Genomic DNA, 21170 nt, shown 5'->3' with positions numbered 1-21170 from the left:
AACCAAAACATTGATTGCTTCTGTATCAGTTATCCATCCGTTCCTACCTTCTCCAGGAGAGCATTCTGCCAAAGGCGAAAAATCAGCATGAAACAACGGTCACGGGCACCAAATGATGTGAAGAAATGCTGGGAATGGCAAGAGAGAAGAGAACATGAGATTCAATCCAAAACAGATATTACCATGATGAGCATTACCAGTTTCTAGCTTGTGCATCAACCATAGTTCTCTGGAAACACAGAAAGAATATATAATGTGAGGATGGACAGTGAATACTACTACTAAAAATCCTGGCTTTTTTAAAAATGTGATTAATTCATCATTTCCTCTCTTTTAGATCATTTCATATGTATTCCAGATGCAGTACTTTACTTATGGCTTTTTAACTGCTTGAACAAATGCAAACAGTTCTGAAAAAATGAATGAAAATAGAAGTTTAAAAAAGAAGCTTCTAGTTTTTTAGGATGTCTTTGAAAATATGGAGAGAATGGCTGACATTTGTCAAAAATGGGTAGAATTATCCTAATGGGGGCGGGGGGCAAGGGAGAGGAAGAAACAATGTTATTTCCCCAAAGTCCCATCAATTCACACCAACGAAGGAAGGAAGTCTTTCAATTAGCAGATTTTTACACCTCTTCCCATTAAAACTAATAAAAAACAAACGAAAGAGTATTAAAGCCAATTAAAATTTCAGACTGGTTACAGGGCTCAATCTTTGGGCACACCAAAGACATTAGAGGGCTTTCGATTCTATGAATATATAATAGCACAAAAATAGTAAATGGACAGTCTGCCCTCCTTAATGGTGGACTTGCCATCCATGGATTTCATTATCCATAGATGGCAAGCCCTCATTTTAGTTAATGGCAGCATGTGCACATGAATGTGCTAGCAAGCATCGCACCGCCATTACTTTCAATGGGACTTGAGCATGCATGGATTTTTGTATCTGCGAGGGGGATCTGGAACTGATCCCCTGCGAATACAGAAGCCTGACTGGACTTTGGATTTTACTGTCACTCCTTCAACAGCTGCTTTAAGTTGAACAACAGGTCTGCCAGTGCAGAAATAGGGTACAGTATAGTAGGTATGCAGTGGCTCAAGTGGTTAAGACACTGACTGTTGATTGCAAGATCAGTAGGTTGGCAGTTCGAGGCCTGGGTGTTGCATGATGGAATGAGCTCCCGTCACTAGTCCCAGCTTCTGCCAACCTATCAGTTTGAAAGCATGCAAATGCAAGTAGATACAGTAAATAGATACCACTCCGGTGGGAAGGCAAACAGCATTCTGTGCAATCATGGTAACCGCATGATCACAGAGTAGTCTCTGACAATGCTGGCTCTTTGGCTTAGTAACGGAGTTGTGCACCACCTCCTATGGTCAGGCACAATTTGACAACCTTGTCAACGAGGAATACCTATTCTAGTATATAGTACCAACAGAGTTCCTTTCCAACTTAGAGAAGCTGCAGGAGGAGCAGTGATAAAATCCAAAATGAATTTTCTGACCCCAAAGGCATTGAATTTTTGTATTTCTGCTATGTCTTTACTGCCCTTCCTATTGGGTTAACAGGGGACACTGGGTGGGGGGAGTTGTGTAATGGGACCTTTTATCTCAGTCCACCTTTATTACTATCTACACTTGATTAATTAAACTGCTATGACTACATCACAATGGCTGTGTATCAACAGTTGCTAACAAAGGAATCCTGGTATCTACAAAATTCATGCACAAAAGGAACGGAAGGGAGAGGAATCTGTCAACCATTCTTTAATCACTCTCACAGCAAGTACAGCAGTTGATTAGGCACAATTAAGAGGCACGTTATTCCACATAAAGTGATCCTGAGTATGTGCCCTAAAGGGACCGGTCACACCCTCCTTGGCTCCATGTACTTCCTCCTATGTGGGATATTGGACCTCTGGCTGGGTCAGCAGATCAGAATCAGCCCAGGAAAGATAATAGCCACACCCTCTGCAGAGATGAATCTCTGGCATGAAAGCATTTCAGTTGAGGAATAGGTTGGAGCAAAGACATCAAGAATGGAAGGGAGGGGGTTAGAAATCGACAACCTTGGCATGGGTCAAAGTTCTTGCTCATCTTAATTATAATCTGTGAATCTCTTTGGTACAGGGAGAGGCAATTAGCAGAACATTCAGGTTTCTGTCTTGCACACTGTGCCCCTGTGCTTCAGTATTTGCTGGAGAGCAAAGCTAAGGAGAAAGCAGGACACAGAGATGTAATTAGGATCAGTTCTGCAGAGGTGATACACACAGCATGCATGAGTAGGGAGGCTCCCAATCCTGAGGAAGGAGAAGGGAGAAGAGGACAGGGGTTCTCTGCTGCTCCCTCTGACTGCAGCCTCTATGTTTTTCCTAATACAACTCCAAATAAGCAGTCATGCACAGCTTTGAAATGATCGATGTGCATCAGTCACATTAGAAAGAACACAGTGATCACTGCAGTACAGAGCCAACCAATATTATAACATAAAGGAGGCAGAGCAAGATGTCATCTAAAACATGGATTTTACTGGCAAGGACGATGCTACCACCTGCTTTATATACATGGGGGCTCTGGGTTGCAATCCTAATTGTCCTGACTTGGCAGCAACCTCCACACCACCAATTCCTCTTTAAAACAAGGTGTCCTTCCAGGAGCACAATTCAAGACAATGTTCTATGTAAGACCTGTTTTAAAGAGAAATTGCATGGGTAGGGTGCTGTATCCATCACAAATGTGGCAGAAACCGGTGGGGAGGGGATGATGGGGAGCTCAGGTTGCTCTCCTTTGAACTACCATCACAACAAATTGTCAGATGTAATGGAAGAAAAATATTTGTTATCTGAAAAGTACAGAGGATACTACGGCTGGGAAGGCTGAGATGGGCATGTGCAGGCAGGCAAAAGTACGAAATTCAAAGTTAATGTACAATATTTACATACTGAGATATAAGGCAGAATGTTTAAAAGTAAAATACAAGCATGCAACACAAAAACAAATCCATAACCTGAGAGTCCTGTGTGGCCATGTTCTACAATACACTATCCACATAGAAACTTTGAAACTACAACAAGCATACAGGGTAGGTCTACTATCTCACCTTTTCGGTCTCAGTGCAAATCTGGATTGCATTGGGAATCAGCTTGGCTGTCTTCTCTTTCTTTAAGCATGTCACCTCCTTGAGCTGAATAGAGATCTGTTGTGGGAAGACAACACAAGTGACAGGCTATAGGGAAAAGGGGCTTTTTTTCCAGACCTTTGCCCTCTGTCAAGATACTCACAGTGGTTTCCCATCGGAAGATGTTGCTGTAAAAGCAGATCCAGTTCTCTGACAGGTAGAGTCGTCCTTGAAGCAAGATGTCACGTTGCAACGCGCAGGAGTAATCTGAAGAGAGAAGATACATCAGAAGCTGAGAGGAAGGAATCAGGTAAACAGAACAGGGAACAATAGATTCAGGTTGAATTGCGAGTTTGGGGAGAAGTGGACTATAGCAGAACTGTATAAGGACTGGACCTGTGACTGTAAGGCAACAGGTGCTGGGTTGTGACTATTTTCTTCTCCATCACTATCAACAGTAGCATCAACACCAATACCCAGCTAACCTACTATCACCATCATTTTAATGCATATGTTGCTTTATGATTTCATGGTAGTGTACAAGCACATAAAACACTAATTCAAAAAATGAACAATTCCACTATAATAAAACATCACAGCACAGAATTCCATATTTTTTTTAAAATCACCAACTTCCTTAAAACGTCTGGGTGATTAAAAAAAAGTTTTAACCTGGCAGCAGACTTGTTTGACAGTTTCACAAGCAGGGCACTGGACTGCCAATGCCTTTTATCTGGCATCTCTCTTACGATGGGAGCATCCTAAGAAGGAGACTGGCAGGTGACTAGAGCAGGCAGGTAGGTTTACACAGAAGTTGATATGGCTGAGGAATGGGTGACTCTCCAGATGTTGTTGAACTACAACTTCCATTATGCCTCACCTTTGCCCTTGCTGTCCAAGACTGATGGAGACTATAGTCCAACGACATCTGGAGGTCCACAGTTTCCTCATGTGGGAAGAGCAACTGGATATGTGTTCTACTGTAATATTTCTTGCAACCTGAACACTCTGCTTTGTTAACATAGCCTGAGACTGCATTAGGTTTTTTAGAAGATGCATCACCCTTCAACTCAAACAAAAGCTACCTTATGCTATTGCATACCTGTTAATGTCTTTAAGGCACCACTGGAGCCTTTCCTATTTCTATTGTCCTTGTTTTTACTATAATATTAATTTTGTTGTGTAATGGTGATGTTAATTGTGGGAGTGGTGATTATGTTATAGGGAGAACATTAGTGCCTCATAGACACCTTTGACATCCAGATACAGGATATCAGAAAGGCTGCAGTTGGCTAAACAGGAAATACTGAAATTGCAGATTTTAATTGAATTAATAATTTGAACCCAGGAATAAGGCAGAACAGAGATCCATGGGAAATGTTTCAGCCAGATCGGGGCCGCAGCAACTGCACACCGGGGGCCTGATCTGGCCTTTCCAGGGTGCAAAAAGCAGCTCCTTTTTACGCCCTGGAAAGGACGCCATAGCCCCATTGCTGTGGCTCGGCAGCGCTCCTTTGGCGCTGCATCGTATGGACACAGCAGCAGCGGAGTGCCATGATGCCATGCACCGTGTGGAGCAGCATGCGGCATCATGGCACCCTGGGGGGGCGGAGTCGGGGCATGCGTCATGTGGACACGACGCCCCGACTCTGCCCCCAGGCTGGCCTTGATGGCCAGTCTGAACAGGGCCATAGAGCCAACATTTATGTGTCTTTATGTGTAGACAGATACACAGAAGCATGTGCTAGGTATCTGGGAAAGGGAGAGCAGCAGGATGCACTGGTAGAAAACAATACATATGTTGGGGATCATTCAAAATGAATGACTTTTCCAGTCTGTGGATTCAGTCTATTATTGGATCTAGACCTATAAATATGTTTTTATAAAGTCCACACCATATGTATCCACTCTCTTCTATGCGATTCACCCACTTTGTAATCAGATCCAACCATCTGGTCCAGCCAGAACTGGACCAAGACTTTTTGCTTTCTGAGACAGAGTAGCAAACAGCAACTCCCAACAAACTGAATGTGCGTGGTACCCAAATTCATCCAAGTTGTTTGGCATATGAGGCAGAGAATCCCACAAAAATCTCTTCCCATCCTTGGCAGTACACAGACTATAACAACCAATTAAATACAGTACTGTAACTGATAATTTGCTGCCCTTTCATGAAACTCCAAATCTCATCCTGTCTAATGGTAGAGCCTGCCCTGAGCACAGCTTTGCCACTCCCCATCCTCTTACCTACAAGGAGCCGTTCAGCTTCAGGCAGCCCCTTGAAGATCCTGCGGAAATCCTCATTGCGTTGCTTGTAGGTGGGGCTCAGCATCTGCCAACAAGAATCAGGCTCTTCAGGATGGGCGCTTCCTTTAATGTCCCAACCCCACATCTCCATTAGACTCATTCCCCAAGACCCAGTTCTAAGGGCTGTATCTATATATGCCCACTCCCACTACCATTCAGGGTACAGGGAGCCATGGGATGGGTGAGAAGAAATATGTATTACATGTGGGGGACATCTTATGGCATGGGGGCAGAGCTCAAAATGTTATGGTTTTGAACTGAAACCCCCAGAATCCCTCAGTCAGTACAGCTACTGACCATGTTCGCTGAGGACTCTGGAAGTTGCAGTCAAAAAGGAAAAGTAACTGAACTTACACCCAAATATCCCTGCTAAGAAATAAAAATTCCCAGAAAGACAGGATTACATTATTATCATTACCACCAGCAGCATTAGCAATATCTTCATCGCTTTAAGCATTCCTGACTTCTTTAAAGCTCAAAATCACATATAGGGATCCACCACTTTATCCTTTTACAACAACCATTTGGTAATTAGACTGAGAGAGAGGCCCAGTGTCATTCAGTGACCAGAGTGGATTTTTGAAATGTATGTCTCTGTGCCATATACTGCACATTTTCTGTCTACTTACAGATGGGGTGTGTGTGTGTGTGTACTAACTGCGGACTTGTACCAAAACCTCAAGCAAACAGAGGGAAATGATCAAGAGCATTTCCAGATAGACTTTGTTGCCAAGAAATCAGAGCTTAGGGAAGATCCTCTTTTGGTGGGGGGAGAGGTGGGCTATTTACAATGGGCCATGCTGGCCAAGGGATTTTGGAAGCAGGGAGCTAGTGTGGTGTAGTGGCTTGAGCAATGGACTGTGACTCTGGAGACCAAGATTCAAATCTCCGCTCGGCCCCAGAACCCCATTGGGTGACCTTAGGCAAATCACACTTTCTCAACTTCAGAGGGTGGCATTGGCAAACCCCCTCTGAAGGAACTATAGGTCAGAAGTTAGAACTATAAGTCAGCAACACATAGCGGTTTGAGTGTTGGATGTGACTCTGGAGACCAGGGTTCGAGTTCCAGCTTGGCCATGAAACCCATTGGGTGACTTTAGGCAAGTCACATTTGCTCAGCCTCAAGGAAAGGCAATGGCAAGCCTCCTCTGAACAAATCTTGCCAAAAAAAACCCATAGTAGGTTCACCTTATGGTCGGAAAGGACTTGAAGGCACACAACACAAGTTGGAAAAGACTCAAAGACACATAGCAATAACAAAACTCCCAAAGTAACTATTCTAAGCCCTGTTCAAAATATATTTCATTGAGGGGGGGGGACCAGGAAAGCTGTGTCCTTTGTTTATAACCCTTTCAGCCCCTATCTAATTTTTGGGATATGAAAGACCAAAGATCCCATATGAAGGAGGAAAAGTCAATGCCTTTTGGAGAACAATAGTAAGAGAGTAATAGTAGGGGTTGTCCCTGCTGGAAGCTACCTTAACATGACCAGAGAGCAAAACAACAACAACAACAACAACACACCTCAATTTTTCACAACATTGTCGGGTTGCATGGTTGGAGTCTTCTTTTTGGACTATGTGGCCGCTTTCTGGAAGAATCTATTCCTGATGCATCTGTGGCTGGCATCTTCAAGAGGATGGTGGCATGGAAGTGTGTGGAGCATATATACCTCTGGGATCCTTGTTTGGGAGGAAGTGGTTTTTACGTGTTAATAATAGTGTAGTTAGTTCATGTGTTGCACTGTGCTGAATGGTGTAGCCTGGACATGTGTTGGGACTGTGCAATATGCAAGGCGGATTTGTGTCTATTTAATTGGTAATCCATTGTCTACGGGGGAAACCCCTTGAGCTTGGATGGTGCTCATTTGCTTGTGTTGAGTCTTGATTTTGGTATTTTTCCCTTGCATCTTCCCCCCACAACACACCTCTGGGCTGTGCCAGTCAGTACAGTACAACATACAAACTAACTCCACCATTAACATGTTAAAAAAACCACTTCCTCTCAAACAAGGGTCCAGACACTTCCATGCCACCAACCTCTGAAGATGCCAGGCCCAGTTGCAGGTGAAATGTCAAGAATAGATTCTTCCAGAATGCAACCACACAGCCCACAAAAAAACTACGGTTGGAGTAGTTGATGAGGAAAAGGGAGAATGGGAGGGTTGGGGCAGACAGACTGAAAAATGATAGATAGATAGATAGATAGATAGATAGATAGATATTTCTTGGCCTTTTGGCTAAGATCAAGTGTAGTGTTGTAGATAGATAGATAGATAGATAGATAGATAGATAGATAGGCAGACAGACAGGCTGAGAGAGAGAGAGAGAGAGAGAGAGAGAGAGAGAGAAAGTGAGATGTAGGCAGGCAGAGATAGGTAGGCAGGCAAAGAGATAGACAGGTAAGCAGGCTGAGAGAGACAGAGGGGGAGTAGGCAGGCAGGCAGGCAGATAGATAGACAGGAAGGCAGAGGTAGGTAGGCAGGCAGACAGATAGACAGGAAGGAAAGCAGAAGTAGGTAGGCAAACAGAGGGAAAGATAGATAAACAGGCAGGCTGAGAGAGAGAGAGAGAGAGAGAGAGAGAGAGAGAGAGAGGCAGATAGATAGATAGATAGATAGATAGATAGATAGATAGATAGGCAGGCAGGCAGATAGACAGGGAGGCAGAGGTAGGTAGGTAGGTAGGCAGACAGATAGGCAGACAGGCAAGCTGAGAGAGAGAGCAAGGTAGGCAGACAGATAGGCTGACAGATAGACAGACAGATAGGAAGGCAGGCAGAAGTAGGTAGGCAGACAGAGAAACAGATAGATAAACAGGCAGGCTGAGAGAGAGGGGGGGCAGATAGATAGATAGATAGATAGATAGATAGATAGATAGATAGATAGATAGATAGGCAGGCAGGCAGGCAGAGAGAGACAGAGGGGGGTAGGCAGGCAGATAGGAAGGCAGAGGTAGGTAGATAGGCAGACAGATAGACAGACAGGAAGGCAAGCAGAAGTAGGTAGGCAGACAGAGAAACAGATAGATAAACAGGCAGGCTGAGAGAGAGAGAGAGAAAGGCAGAAAGAAAGAAAGAAAGAAAGAAAGAAAGAAAGAAAGAAAGAAAGAAAGAAAGCAGGCAGAGATAGGAAGGTAGGGGCTAGACAGATACATACACAGACCTACAGAGAGAGAGGGGGGGAGAGCAGGCAGATTCCAGGAGCAAAGAACCAAAGCTCTCAGCAGCAAACTTTCAGAGAAGCCTGGAGGCAGAGGGAAGGCGGTGGTGTCTCTTACTCTGTCCAGACCGGGGTTGCTGCTGCTGCTGCTGTGGGCCAGCCCTGGTTCTGATCAGCCCTGGCTTGAATGGGCCAGCCCCAGGCGGCAAGGGCTGTTGGGGGAGGAAGGGGAGGAGAGGAAGGCAGAGGGAGGGAAGGGAAAGGAAGGCCGTTGTCTCCGGAGGCAAAGGGCAGGAGGGCTGGGGGCAAAAGGAGAGAGAGGGGGAGAAGCGTCTGCTGCGGAGGGAGGCCCTGGGAAGAGCAGGGCGGGTGAATCGGGGCAAAGAGCGAGGTCTCCCCGCTTCCCTCCTGCTGTTGCTGCTGCTGCTGCTCCGGGGAGGCCTCCGGGGGCAGCCGCCATTGGCTGAGCGAGGGCAGGAAGCCAAAGGGGCTGGAAAAGAAGGAGCGGCATCCCCGGCCTTAACCCCCTCCTGCCTCCTTCGCCCAGGGACCAGCCACGTCCTCCTTTTGCAGGACGCGTCCTCCAATACCTCCTCCATTCGGAGCAGGGCCCAGCAGCAGGGACTCAGGTCCAGGATGCAAAGAAACTGTGCTTAGAATCAGTATGGAGAGGGATCTTCTTGGAGCACCTTTGGAGACTCCCTGGAGGAAAGAAGTTGGCAGCAGGAGGTTTGATAGACCTCTGTCCACTTTCTCAGATGCATTCCTCCAAAGACCTCTGAGGCAGTAGTTAAGTCTTTGAAGGGGTGTCACATTGAGGATGGAGCAAACAGGCAGAGAATAGGACACAGTGGAGCAATGGATGCAAGCTGCAGGAAAAGAGATTCCAGCTCAACATTAGGAGGAACTAACAGACAGTATTGACAGTGGAACAAACTCCCTCGGAGAGTGGTGACATCTCCTTCTTTGGAGGTCTTTAAACAGAGGCTGGATGGCCATCTGTCAAGATGGTTTGATTGTGAGTTCCCGCATGGAAGGGGCTTGGACTGGATGGCCCTCTTCCACCTCTATCAACTTTATCAAGGGTTTAAAGATCTATTTCCCCATGAAATCGTGCAATACATTGCGACTAAAGTGCCATTATCCCAGGAATAAACAGGCAACAAACAGCAACAAATCATTCACGGGGAAATCCGCAAATGCTTTGTTGCTGTTTATTGCCGGTCGAGACATCATGTGAAAATGTTAATCCCGGTTGATTCTATGCTTCTAAGTAGACTTAAGTCTAGGAAAGCTCGTGCTGCCAATTTCTTTCTCACCAAGAACAGTAATGCCAAGTGGCACAGAAGGCCTGCAAACAGTTGCCCAGTGTCACAATGGAGTGCCCAAGGTAATGGGGGAATGTTGGGGCACCTCTGGGGCAGGAGTATTCTGGTCGGTGTGGACCCTACCCATGGATTTGTGAACGCTTCCAAACTATAGGTCCACTTCAGCAAACTACGTGCCAGTTTGTTTTTAAAATCACACCCAGGTGTGTTTCCTGAAAGTGAGAGCCCTGAATTTGCTTCAAAGAGCCCCTGAAAAGAATGGAATGAGTGGATACAAAGATAGCAACAAGCAACAAAACCTGGCAAACCCCCTCATGCTTCTCCAAGACCCCCACATCCTTTTCTGTCCCCAAACACACACAGAGACTCCCCTAAATTGTAAACGCATATAATTTCCATGTCTGGCCTGAATCACTTTCACATGAGACAGCATGAGATGAGTGTTGGACTAGGATTTGGGGAGCCCAGGGTTCGAATCCCTGCTCAGCCATGGAAATTCACTGGGTAACCTTGGGCAGGTGACATTCTCTCAGACTCAGTTACTCAGGAAGAAAATGGCAGATCCCATCTGAACAAAGAAGAACCTGTGATCGGCTTGCCTTTAGGTTGTAATGATGTCTTGAATGCATATAACAACCACCTAATCATAAGGGTGCAGGGATGAAACTGACCCCCCGTATCCTCCACAATTGCCTACCCACGCATAGACGATTGCTATTTTAGGCAAACAAGAAGCTGTGAATTAGGTGGATCAGGGCAAGACATTAATAGAGAAGCATGCCTTCTCAAGTAACTTTTATGAGAGGTCTGCAATTTCAGACTTAGGCAATAATCCTTTGCATGATTATGTTAATGTCCCAGGACCCAAGAAATCTTTTCTTGCGTAGCCCCGCTAATGGAAAGATAATAACAACTTACACTGTACCAGCTCTGCATTTTCTGAAAGAAACAGAGAAAGGTAAAGTTAGTGCAGTTCACATGAAAACCTCCCTCTCTCCCTTCCAATACCATAGCTGACAAAGATCAAATTCTAGCATCCTAAACAGTTATTAATTGGGCTACAATAAGGAAAATGTGTGCCATTTTTTAACAATATACATCAGGGATGAATAACTTCAGTTAGTCCAGGGGCTAGTTTTTCATCCCTAGCAATGTCTGTGGCCACATCCAGCCCAAAAATGCTGAAAAAAATAAAATTAAACAGAAGTAGAAAGAAATTTACTTCTCATTTCTTCTTCTTTTTAAACTATTTTGGAGGGGAACAAAGTCAGAGATGCCAGATTGAAAACTGAAGAGTGCTCTTGTACCATCAGTGAGCCTCTCCTAAGAAGCAGCAAGGGGCTGAAAGAGAAAGCAGTCACTACATGATCCACCTAGCTTTTGTGGAACTAGCCTGATGTCTTCAGCTGTGAAGGAGAGGTGATGTCCAATTGCCAGCACTGTGAGGATGCTCGACTCTAGTTTAGTCTGATCTTGTCAACAAAATGACCCCTCTTAGGAATTCTGGGAATTGTAGCTGTTGTGGCACCAGAGCAAAGCTACAAAATACAGAGCAAAGTACATCCATCCAGATGTTGCTTAACTGCAACAAAGTGCATAGCTATGGAGATGGGCAGAATGATGGCATTGACACACAACCTCATTAGATTCTGTCCTCCCAATGAAATTTTTCTTCAGTCCCTAACTTCCTGGCACTGGGATAATTTAAGATTTCCCTTGAGTATCTAGAAATACAATTTGGGCTTTGCTCTGGTGCCACAACTACTATTCCCAGGATTTCATAGCAGTGAGCCGTGGCAGTTAAACTGGTGTCAAACCAGATTATTTCTGCAGTGCAGGTACAGCCTAAGAGGGGGCACCAGACAGAGAGATGGGAATTTCCAAGTTACTTATGGGTCACATTAAGGAAGGGAGGTGGGTGTCACTGAACTTTCTGCCTCAAGCAGGACAATGTTTTTTCAGGGCAAAATATTTGTCACCTGCTCAGTGAGATAAAAGGACAAGGACAGGTCCTAAGGTATTAGGAAGTAAAGAGGCAGTTATTCACCACTCTCATCTGCTTGCTTGCTTGCTTGGTGTCAAACTAGATTATTTCTGTAGTGCTGATGCAGCTAGTCATAAGATTATGAAGGGTCTCAGATGTTGACCTGAACAAAGTTACTAACAGTTAAGGGAGAAGACGCTACTGTATATATTCGACTATAAGTCAACCTCGTGTATAAATCGAGGGCAAGTATTGGGGCGAAAATTATAGATTTTGATATGAACAGTGGATAAGTTGAAGGTAAAACTTTGGGGCACGTAACAAAGAATCTAAAGGATGAAGCAAAGGAAAACAATGTCAAAGAACTTACAAAATTCCAACACGCATAATTGCGCTCACACTTAAGCTGGATGGATGTGAGTATAAAGGGGGATCAGTGCTTCCAGAACAGATTATGCTCTTGACTTCCATCAGGAGATGGTTCATTTTTTAAAATAAGAGTTAAAGTACAGTACTTACATTGACTTGAGTCAACTCATGTCTTTCGGGGTCAATTTTTTGCCTTATACATGAGTATATACAATTATTTTCAAATCTTATTCCATCCCAACCCCTTCTCTGTCAATCTCCCACCGAATGCCCCCCCCCATTGTACCTTGTTGTTGCGGATGAAGCTGCGCCCACTAAGCGGGTAGTTCAGAGGGGTGCTGGGAGGGGGCCCTGGTGGAGGGGTCCGCTCTGCGGCGTTCTCTGAACCCTTCTCCACCATGGTCTCTGACGGTGACTCTGGAGGTGGTCGCGGGGGCAACTGGAGCAGACGCTTCCTCAGCGAGGGGGAGCTGCTTGGCGTGGTACGTGGGGAGGTGGTGCCAGTGCTAGAGATAAGCAGAGAGCAAAAACCAAGAGTTGAGGCCTGGATGAAACCCTGCCACTCCCTGATAGCACTCCCTTTTGCCCTGGATCACAAATACTGTTATATCCAACCACCCAAGCAAAATTCTGACCCCAAACCACAGCTTGTTCCAACTTCATGGGACAACAAGAAGTACTTCCATCTTGCTTTCACCCTCCACAGTATTTAGGGTGGCCAGGTCCATAATGTGAGAAGGCCTGTGCAGGGATGTAGCTATGGGGAGACCAAATGTGAGCATTGCCCTTCAATAGGAATTCTGCCCCACCTATGAAATGTTCCTTCATTCCCCAAATTTCTAACATTGAAGAAAGGGAGATGCTGAAAATTGCTCGTACCTCACACTCTTATATTTGATTCCTTTGGTAACTCTGGCTGCCCCCATTTCTGGATGCTTAAACATTATTTCTAAAGTTTGAAGTTATTTTTGCAATGCTAGAAATTTGAGAAATGAGGGGAAATTTCATACGTGAAGCAGAATTCTTATTCAGGGGGCAATGCTTTCATTCTCCGTTCCCACAATAACTGTACCTCCAGGCCTGTATCTTTATAAATTCAACAGAATGTATTTATTAATTCCATCTCTATTCTGTTACCCACCCCCTCAAGTAATGGAGGGGAGCTTGCATAGTTCCCTGTGTGCCATTTTCACCTCGCAGCAACCCTCTAAGTTAGGGCAGGCTTTAAAAAATAAAACACAGCCCATGACTATGTCTCTTGCGGTTGAGTGAGGAAACAAACTTTGGCTTTGCCAATCCTAGCCAGATCTTAGAAAAATTATTTTTGAGACTACAACTCCCATAATCCCCTTGCCAGAAACTAAACTAGGGTAATCCCGGGAGCGGCAATTATAAAAATTCATTTTCTCATGCTCCGGTCCTAGACCAGAATGCACAACTTTGTGGGTACAGGGACCAATTTTTATACTACGGACTGGCAATTGGATGCAACATCCCTGAAAACATGGGAAATGAGCAAAAGGAAGGAGAGGGAGAGGAAGATAGAAAGAAAGAAAGAAAGAAAGAAAGAAAGAAAGAAAGAAAGAAAAGCAACTGGAAGCGACTAGAAATCATTTCCAATTGCAATTTTTTTTTGAGGGGGTTGCATGATATCTCTGACCTGTGCTCCTTGCGGCCTCCAAAAGCAAACACTGATATTACTTCTTTTTCCCCACTTTAAACATCTGGAGGCAGGGGATAGGGAGTCTGGTACAGTTCAGGGACTGTACTTTGCCCACCCTGTCCTCAATCAACACTCAAGGAACTGTAGATAGGAATGTGGCTATATAGAACTTTTAAATCGCTGGTTACCTTTGCCCTAAAGGATACTGCTGTTTTTCCAAGTGATATGTTCAGTATTTTAAAAAGCCTGTAACTTTTTTAAGCATTTTCAGTCATGTTTTGTATGTAACTTTGGTTTATTTTGCAGGCGGCATCACTTATGTATAAATTCTCATTCGTGTATTACAGTTTTCGCAGCTTGATGCATTTCACATTTTAAACTTCACATTCCATCACTCCAACTAGCAGTCAATGGTCTCTAAAACAATGGGAATTATAGCCCCAGATATGTGGAGGGCACCAAGTTGGAGAAAATTGAAGTATTGCATTTGGGTATTTGAGCTAAAAGGCAGGGTATTGTCCTTTAATGTGATATATTTTGGAAGTATGCAATAATGCATGTGTCCTAAGAGGCTGTTCCGGCCTCTTTAGATGTGTGTGTCATTTAAACAGCATACCTCCAAAGTGACCCGAAGCAGGTTTATTTTGGCCTGTCTGTTCAGGCCCTAAGATAAGAACCCCAGTTTTTATGTCAGACTACGGAAGGAGAGCATATACCAGGATTGGGCAACACACAGCCCACAGATAGCCCTTGAAACCATTTTAGCCAACCCCCACAGCCATACCACTGCCACTACCACAATCCACACCAATGAAAACGCGATAAGAAGTATCAGTTTCCCTCTTCCTGTCACTTCCTTCCATAAAAGAATGCTGTGAGAATCTATACCAGTGATGGTGAACCTATGGCACATGTGCCAGAGGTGCACTCAGAGCCCTCTCTGTGCGCACATGCACCGTCTCCCCAGCACAGAGTTTGCCAGAGTTTGTTACTAGAAAGCCAGAGGGACACGGCACTTTGCAATAAATAAGTGGGTTTTGGGTTGCAGTTTGGGCACTCGGACTCTAAAAGGTTCACCATCACTGATCTATACCCTGTGACCACACACAACTGTATGCAGTGTGGGGGAAAAACTCTTGGTATTCTCCTTCTCTACAAAGCATCTGCCATTGCCACCAAATTTCAGCAACAAACACAGCAACAGAGTGGTATGTGCGACTCTAAAGCAGTGGTCCCCAAACTGTGCCCTTTAAGAGATTTTGGACTTCAGCTCCCAGAAGTCTCAGCCATGTTGGCCAAAACTTTTGGCTGTTCAGAACTTTTAGTCAACAATTCCCATAATGATGTATGTTGGCCATGGTGTCTGGAGCTTCTGGGAGTCAGAAGGCCAAAGCTTTTATAGGGCCAAAGGTTTTTCACACCTGCTGTGGGGAAAAAACTGCCCAGTTTTAGTTGACCTGCAGGACTATAATAGCTCCATTTTTAGAACATCTTACTGAAATCCTCTTGGGGCCTGCACCCAGCAATCCTAACAATACTCTAGCTGGTTTTCCCGTTTCCGGTCCAGCAGAGGCTATTACTAGAACGGAGGAATGTAAACAGGAAGGCTCCCACTCATGGGCGAAACAAGACCCTAATCCCAGCCTAGGGTCACCTGAGGAAGCCCCAGAGATTCCAAGGGGAAGTCGAAAGGGGAGCAAAAAGCCACTGGAGTCAAGATTTGTAGGCACACACTCAGAACTTGGGAAAGTCATTTTTTCGTTTAAATTTATTTTGAATGGTTTAAGCTAGTTTTAATGTTATTTGTAAGCTGCCCTGAGATCTATTGATATAGGGTGAATCAATGAAATAAAATGAATGAATGATAAATAAATAAATAAATAAAATATTTTTGGACTACAATTCCCCAGAACTCATGCTAGCTTGAGAATTCTCAGTGTTGCAATCCAAAAAATAACTTAGGGCCTGAACAGACAGGCCAAAATAAACCTGCTTCAGGTCACTTTGGAAGTATGCTGTTTAAATGACACACGCATCTTAAGAGGTCAGAAGCTGCGCTTCAGTCCTTAGGACTAGAGCATGCCTTTAGCGCGGCTTCCGGCCTCTTAGGACGCATGCATTATTTAAACAGCATACCTCCAAAATGACCCAAAGTAGCTTTACTTTGGCCTGTCTGTTTGGACCGTTAGTCAAGCTCTGCACTGAATATACAAAATGAGGCTCATTTCAAACCATCCTTCCCCCTTAAAAATACATCAGAAAAGGTGTAGGGGTGGCTATGCATGTATAGCATCTATATCACACATAAAACCAAAGGCAGGTGAAGGAGAGATGACCCCCCCCCCCCAACTATGCCACTGGTAATACTGAGCTCTGTCTATGTGGACAAGTCCACCAAAAAATTGAGCCAAATCAAACCATAAGACTGAACCTTCCCATTGAGAATTCATGATCATAAGGAATCAAGACGGGGACCAGCATAGTGTTGCTGTTTTCAGCAACTCCATTCCACTTCTACTCTATGGTTTCTCCCACATCAGTCAGCATTCTTTGGCCACTGAAGGCTTGTCTACACTGGTGAGAAATGTTGTACCTTCCATGAAACCAATAGTGGAACTCTTGACAATGTAAAACTACTTCTGGGGAGGTTCCATGTTTTTCTGCCCGTAATCCAATTTTGTTCCAAACTAAGCAAAGTTGGAGAAAATCCCAGTGTCACCCGAAAACCCTGGAGTGATCTTCATTTCTTTGGTCATGTGGACAGTTGGATCAGGACTGATTCAGCCTGATCCAGTTGTCCACACACACCAAGAGTTGCACCATTCACCTTCTCCAATGCTGAGCAGCACTGGGAAAGAGGAAGGTGTGTTTTTGGACACACTGTCACTGTCAATTCCTCATGGGCAGTAGTTTCTGTAAAGCCTGCTTGGCCATCACCATTTCTGCTGAGGGTAGAAATGGCCTTCTGGACTCCTTATTGGTCACATGTCTAGGTGGCCATCTCTGTCCTTAGCAGAAATGGTGGCACACTGGACAGGCTTTACACGAAGCTCCTGCCAATAAGCAAGTTATGGCAGTGGCTCCTAAAACAGGGCACAGGCCAGCAGGGCTGTTGTGATGTTGGGTTGGCTGGCCTGTGTGTTCAACAACACAGTGTCCTACTAGATTCAGTCTGGTGAATGTGGTCCATCCCAGTCAATCTGGGCCTGGTCTGGGGTATAATGCTTCAGACTGGCCCTGAATCAAGCAGTCAGTGTAAATACACCCCAAGTATGCTCAGTACTCATGGGCTGTTTCCAGATATTTCTCCTTTTGATTTTATTTTCTAAAAATTAGAAAATGATTTGTACTACCTTGGGTTTTCTCCAGACCTGGCAGTATCTCCAGTTTAGGTATGCATGGTGCGGTTTGTGCTACATAGCCAATGGCTCTTGCAGCCTAAATACTGGAAATAAAGTAAACTATACCATAATAGTATCTGATGTCCTTTACAACAGTTCTACAATCAAAATCAAAGCAATTATTTGATTATTTTCAAAACAGCCTTACAAGGAAGGGTATATGGTATACTGACCCCAAGGGACTACAGCTGTAAGAATATGACTTACCATCAAAGACCATCCAAAAAGAAAGAAAATATTGGGCATTTACCCTTCCACTCAGGGCTTACATATTAGGTGCAGAGCAGCATGTGTACTTTATGTTGAAAGAATTCTGTTTTTAAGTTTAATCCATGCTAGGAATAATAAGGGACCAAGAAATTGGTTCAAACCAATTTAGACAGAGAAATCCACATGAAAAGAGAAATACGTGTCAATCACATGCGCTAAACTAACCACTTAACCTCCCCATTGCCAGTTATAAGTATAGTGATTGGGAGACAAATTTCAAAACTTTACTTTCCAAAGAGAAAAAATATGGAAGCTTTAGCAGATGTTTACATGGAACTAGTGAAGATGACAAATAGCGATTACCTACAAGTATCACTAGATAGTCAAAGAAGTGTAAAGTGGAAGAGAACTAGTTCCCCCACCTCTACAATTATCAAGGGGGGCACAAATTACTAATGTAAGCAGGGTAAGAGCGTAGAGAGGGCACTTTCCACTTTTGTGGACTTGTCTGAAAAGCTGGCTAAGACAGAAACAGAGTCAGGAATACCGAAGTTTACTACTTTTATACATCACTCTTCCTTAATGAGCTCAAAGTGAGATATGTAGTATACACGCTTTCATGCTCAGCCCTGTGATGTAGATTAGGCCATATGATAACAGTGGGATCAAGATCACCAACTAACCTTTGCTGAAGAGTGGGTTTTGAACCTGTGTCCCCCTCACAGAGTCCAAAGAGGAGGAATGTCCAATGCCAGTGTGAAACAGAGGCACTGAGGTGATCCGGGAAAGAGTTGCAGGTGCCCCTATGCCACTACTGCGGACAATATGGGGGAGCTGGAAATGGCAGGACTCTTGCAGACCAGGTTAATGGGAAGAGGAATGTATCACCATGCATCACCATCTCCCATGCATAAAAACATGCCCCCAATCTAACAGGGAACTTACCGGCCACCCAGGGATCGGCCCTGTGTCCTGGAGCAAATGAGAGCAAGAAAGAAAGAGAGAGGAGGGAAATTCATGAAAGCAAGAAACTGGAGAGCAAGAGAATGAGAAAGAACACTCAAAGGAGACGGGAGGAAAAGTTCTATGAGGTTATATTGGCCTTTCACTCCTTGCTGTTTGTGTAGATCACATTCTTATTTTGGCTGTCTCCCCCCTTCCAACACACTCCCAGCCAGCCACTTACAGCAGGTGTTTATGTTACACTGAACAGCTGCGATGGGGGGAGAGTATATACACACACAGAGGCCAGTGTTTGAAAGGTTCTTCCTCCATCCACTTCCTGCCGCACTAAAGACTTTTTAGACAAGGCAGTTCCTATCTAGCCCACCTGTCTCCCCCTCCCTTCATCCCTCAATCTGTATCGATTCCTGTGCATTGCGAGCAAAAGATGCCATGCTTCTGATGCCAAGCAAGGAACAAAATCAAAGCTTTGTCTGGCTTGTTGGCTCTTTGCCTGAAAGAGCTGAGGTGTGAACTCGAACTGTCCTTCCCTTGATGTGTACATATCCTGCCAGCCCCCTTCACAACACCAGCTCAGTTCCATGAAATAAGTTTCCATTCCTTTCTGTGTTCTAAAATTGAGTCATGCCATCAACAGATGACATATCCAGACACCAACTGAATCAAGACCTCTGATTTAAGCTAGCCTGGCATTAGGGATTTAGGCATTCTTGACTGACTGACTATCTATCTATCTATCTATCTATCTATCTATCTATCTATCTATCTATATCATTTTCATACCATGGTCCTCAAAGCTATGTACAATAAAATCCAATGAAATCACAACAGGGAAAAATACATCTGGGAAGTCATGCATAGCTACTTGCTTGGATTGCATTTTTCAGGCTCTTCCAGCCAACATGCCCCAAAAGTAGCTTTTCCAAGCTCTGCTTACAATGCATAGTTAAAACTATAGAATTTGCTAAAAGATGTGGTGATGGCCACCAAACCTGGATGTGTTTAAAAGTGGGTATGTACCAAACTTTCGAGGGCCATTTTAAGTACCTCCTGATTCTCAGCAAGCCACAGCAGCAACTGGGCTTGACATTTACACAGATCAGAAGAAAAGGCTATCATTGACAGCATATGTTGGCTGTATGTCCCTTCCAAGATCGTAGGCCTGGGGAGAGCCACAGAAAGAAAGGGTGCTGTCACGTCTTCTTTGTGGGCTTCCTAGAGGTTTCTGATCAGCCACATCAGCACACAAGAAGCTGAAGTAGTTAACCTTTCATTCTAATGGTGGAGGTGTCTTCTTATGTTTTTAACCACGTGAAACTCAAAAGCAGAACATGAAGTTCCTTTTCTCCACAGAATGAATGCAAACAGGTTTTTTTCTTCTTCTGATGAAGGAGCCCTAAGTCTATGAAATCTTATGTGACCAACTTCTTTCTCTGTCTCAAAGGTGCTACAAGATCCTTTTGAATACTGATCCAGACTAATACAGCTATGCCTTTGGCTGCTGCTACACTGCAGAATTAACACAGTTTGGCACGGCTTCAACTGTCATGGCTCCATCCTATGGAATCCTGGGATTCATTGTTTGTTGTGACACCAGAGATTGTGACACCAGAAATAGCTCACAAAACTACACATCCCAGAATCATAGCACTGGGCCATGGCAGTTAAGCAGATTGCATTAATTCTGTGGTGTTGGTATAGCCTTTCAGCTTTTTCTTTATCTCAATATAGTTCCAATACAGGAGAGAGATTTCTGTCGATTAGAAGAAGAGACTGGGTCAGATGTATGCCTTTTGGTCCCATTTCTGTGACTGCCTGATATTCAACAGAGGTACCAGTTTTGGTGCCTGTTGTTATCGTGTGCCTTCAAGTCATTTCTGACTTACGGCAACCCTAAGGCAAACCTATCATGGGTTTTTCTTGGCAAGATTTGTTCAGAGGGAATTTGCCTTTGCCATCCTCTGTGGCTGGAAGCGAGTTACCATGGCAAAGCGAGGATTCAAGCTCTGGTCTCCAGAGTTATAGTCGCAACACTCAAACCACAGCTAGTGTAGGCAATGCTATTTCATTGTTCAAAGGCAAGAAGGTGTTAACTCTGTTGGGATAGTGGGCCACAATGTCTGGGCCTCTAAGTCTCAGATAAGACCAAGCAAAGGTTCAAAGAGAGCAGGAAAGGAAGCAGGGTTAAACTCGACAAACTCAGCATGTTGAACTAAAAGCCAAGAGCAAGCAAGAAGTAGAACTAATGATTCTTCAGTTAATCTTATGACAGAGAGTTCCCTTAATGGAAAATGTACCGGGGGCTCCTTGGCCAATTCTGTTTTGGTTAGCAGTCTGTCCCCTCCATCACTACCAAACATTGGAAATGTTTATTTTAAAATAAACTTCTTATTTGCCCTTGGTTGTTTTTTGAGAGAGACACACACACAATGCCCTTATTCCCAAGCAATAAATAACGTGCTATTAACATATTACCCTCAGCATTAATTATTTCTAGCAAAAAAAGAACAGCCGAATTCCCCAAAATAGCCAGTAAATGTTACTCATTCTGCAGACAAACAAAAATCTAACATTAGGCACTTCCAGACAGGGCAAATTTGTCAGGAAGTTGCTGTGGTTCTCAGGGTATTTTTAAATACACAAATAAAGTTTCACAAAGCGCAAG

At 44.2% G+C, this 21170-nt stretch overlaps 1 protein-coding gene across 4 annotated transcripts in view; it reads right to left on the bottom strand.

The window, feature by feature from the left end:
• Positions 1–21170, bottom strand: part of GRAMD1A (GRAM domain containing 1A) — a 55365-nt gene that overhangs the window by 22289 nt on the left and 11906 nt on the right. For 3 of the 4 annotated variants that reach the window (XM_089479405.1, XM_089479406.1, XM_089479403.1), the window contains exons 2-8: positions 18488–18514; positions 12555–12774; positions 10834–10854; positions 5369–5453; positions 3285–3388; positions 3104–3199; positions 48–128 (exon numbers count right to left, since the gene is read on the bottom strand). In XM_089479405.1, coding sequence (XP_089335531.1) covers positions 48–128; positions 3104–3199; positions 3285–3388; positions 5369–5453; positions 10834–10854; positions 12555–12774; positions 18488–18514 — 634 coding nt within the window. Of the gene's footprint in view, positions 1–47; positions 129–3103; positions 3200–3284; positions 3389–5368; positions 5454–10833; positions 10855–12554; positions 12775–18487; positions 18577–21170 lie in introns of those variants that run through there. The other variant, XM_089479402.1, reaches the window with a different exon arrangement.

The sequence above is a fragment of the Sceloporus occidentalis genome, unplaced genomic scaffold (genome assembly GCF_023333645.1).
Source record: "Sceloporus occidentalis isolate IW3139 unplaced genomic scaffold, rSceOcc1.0.p SCAF_13, whole genome shotgun sequence".
NCBI lineage: Eukaryota > Metazoa > Chordata > Lepidosauria > Squamata > Phrynosomatidae > Sceloporus > Sceloporus occidentalis.
Note: the sequence above shows the minus strand (reverse complement) of the source record. Positions and strands in the feature narration are given on the sequence as shown.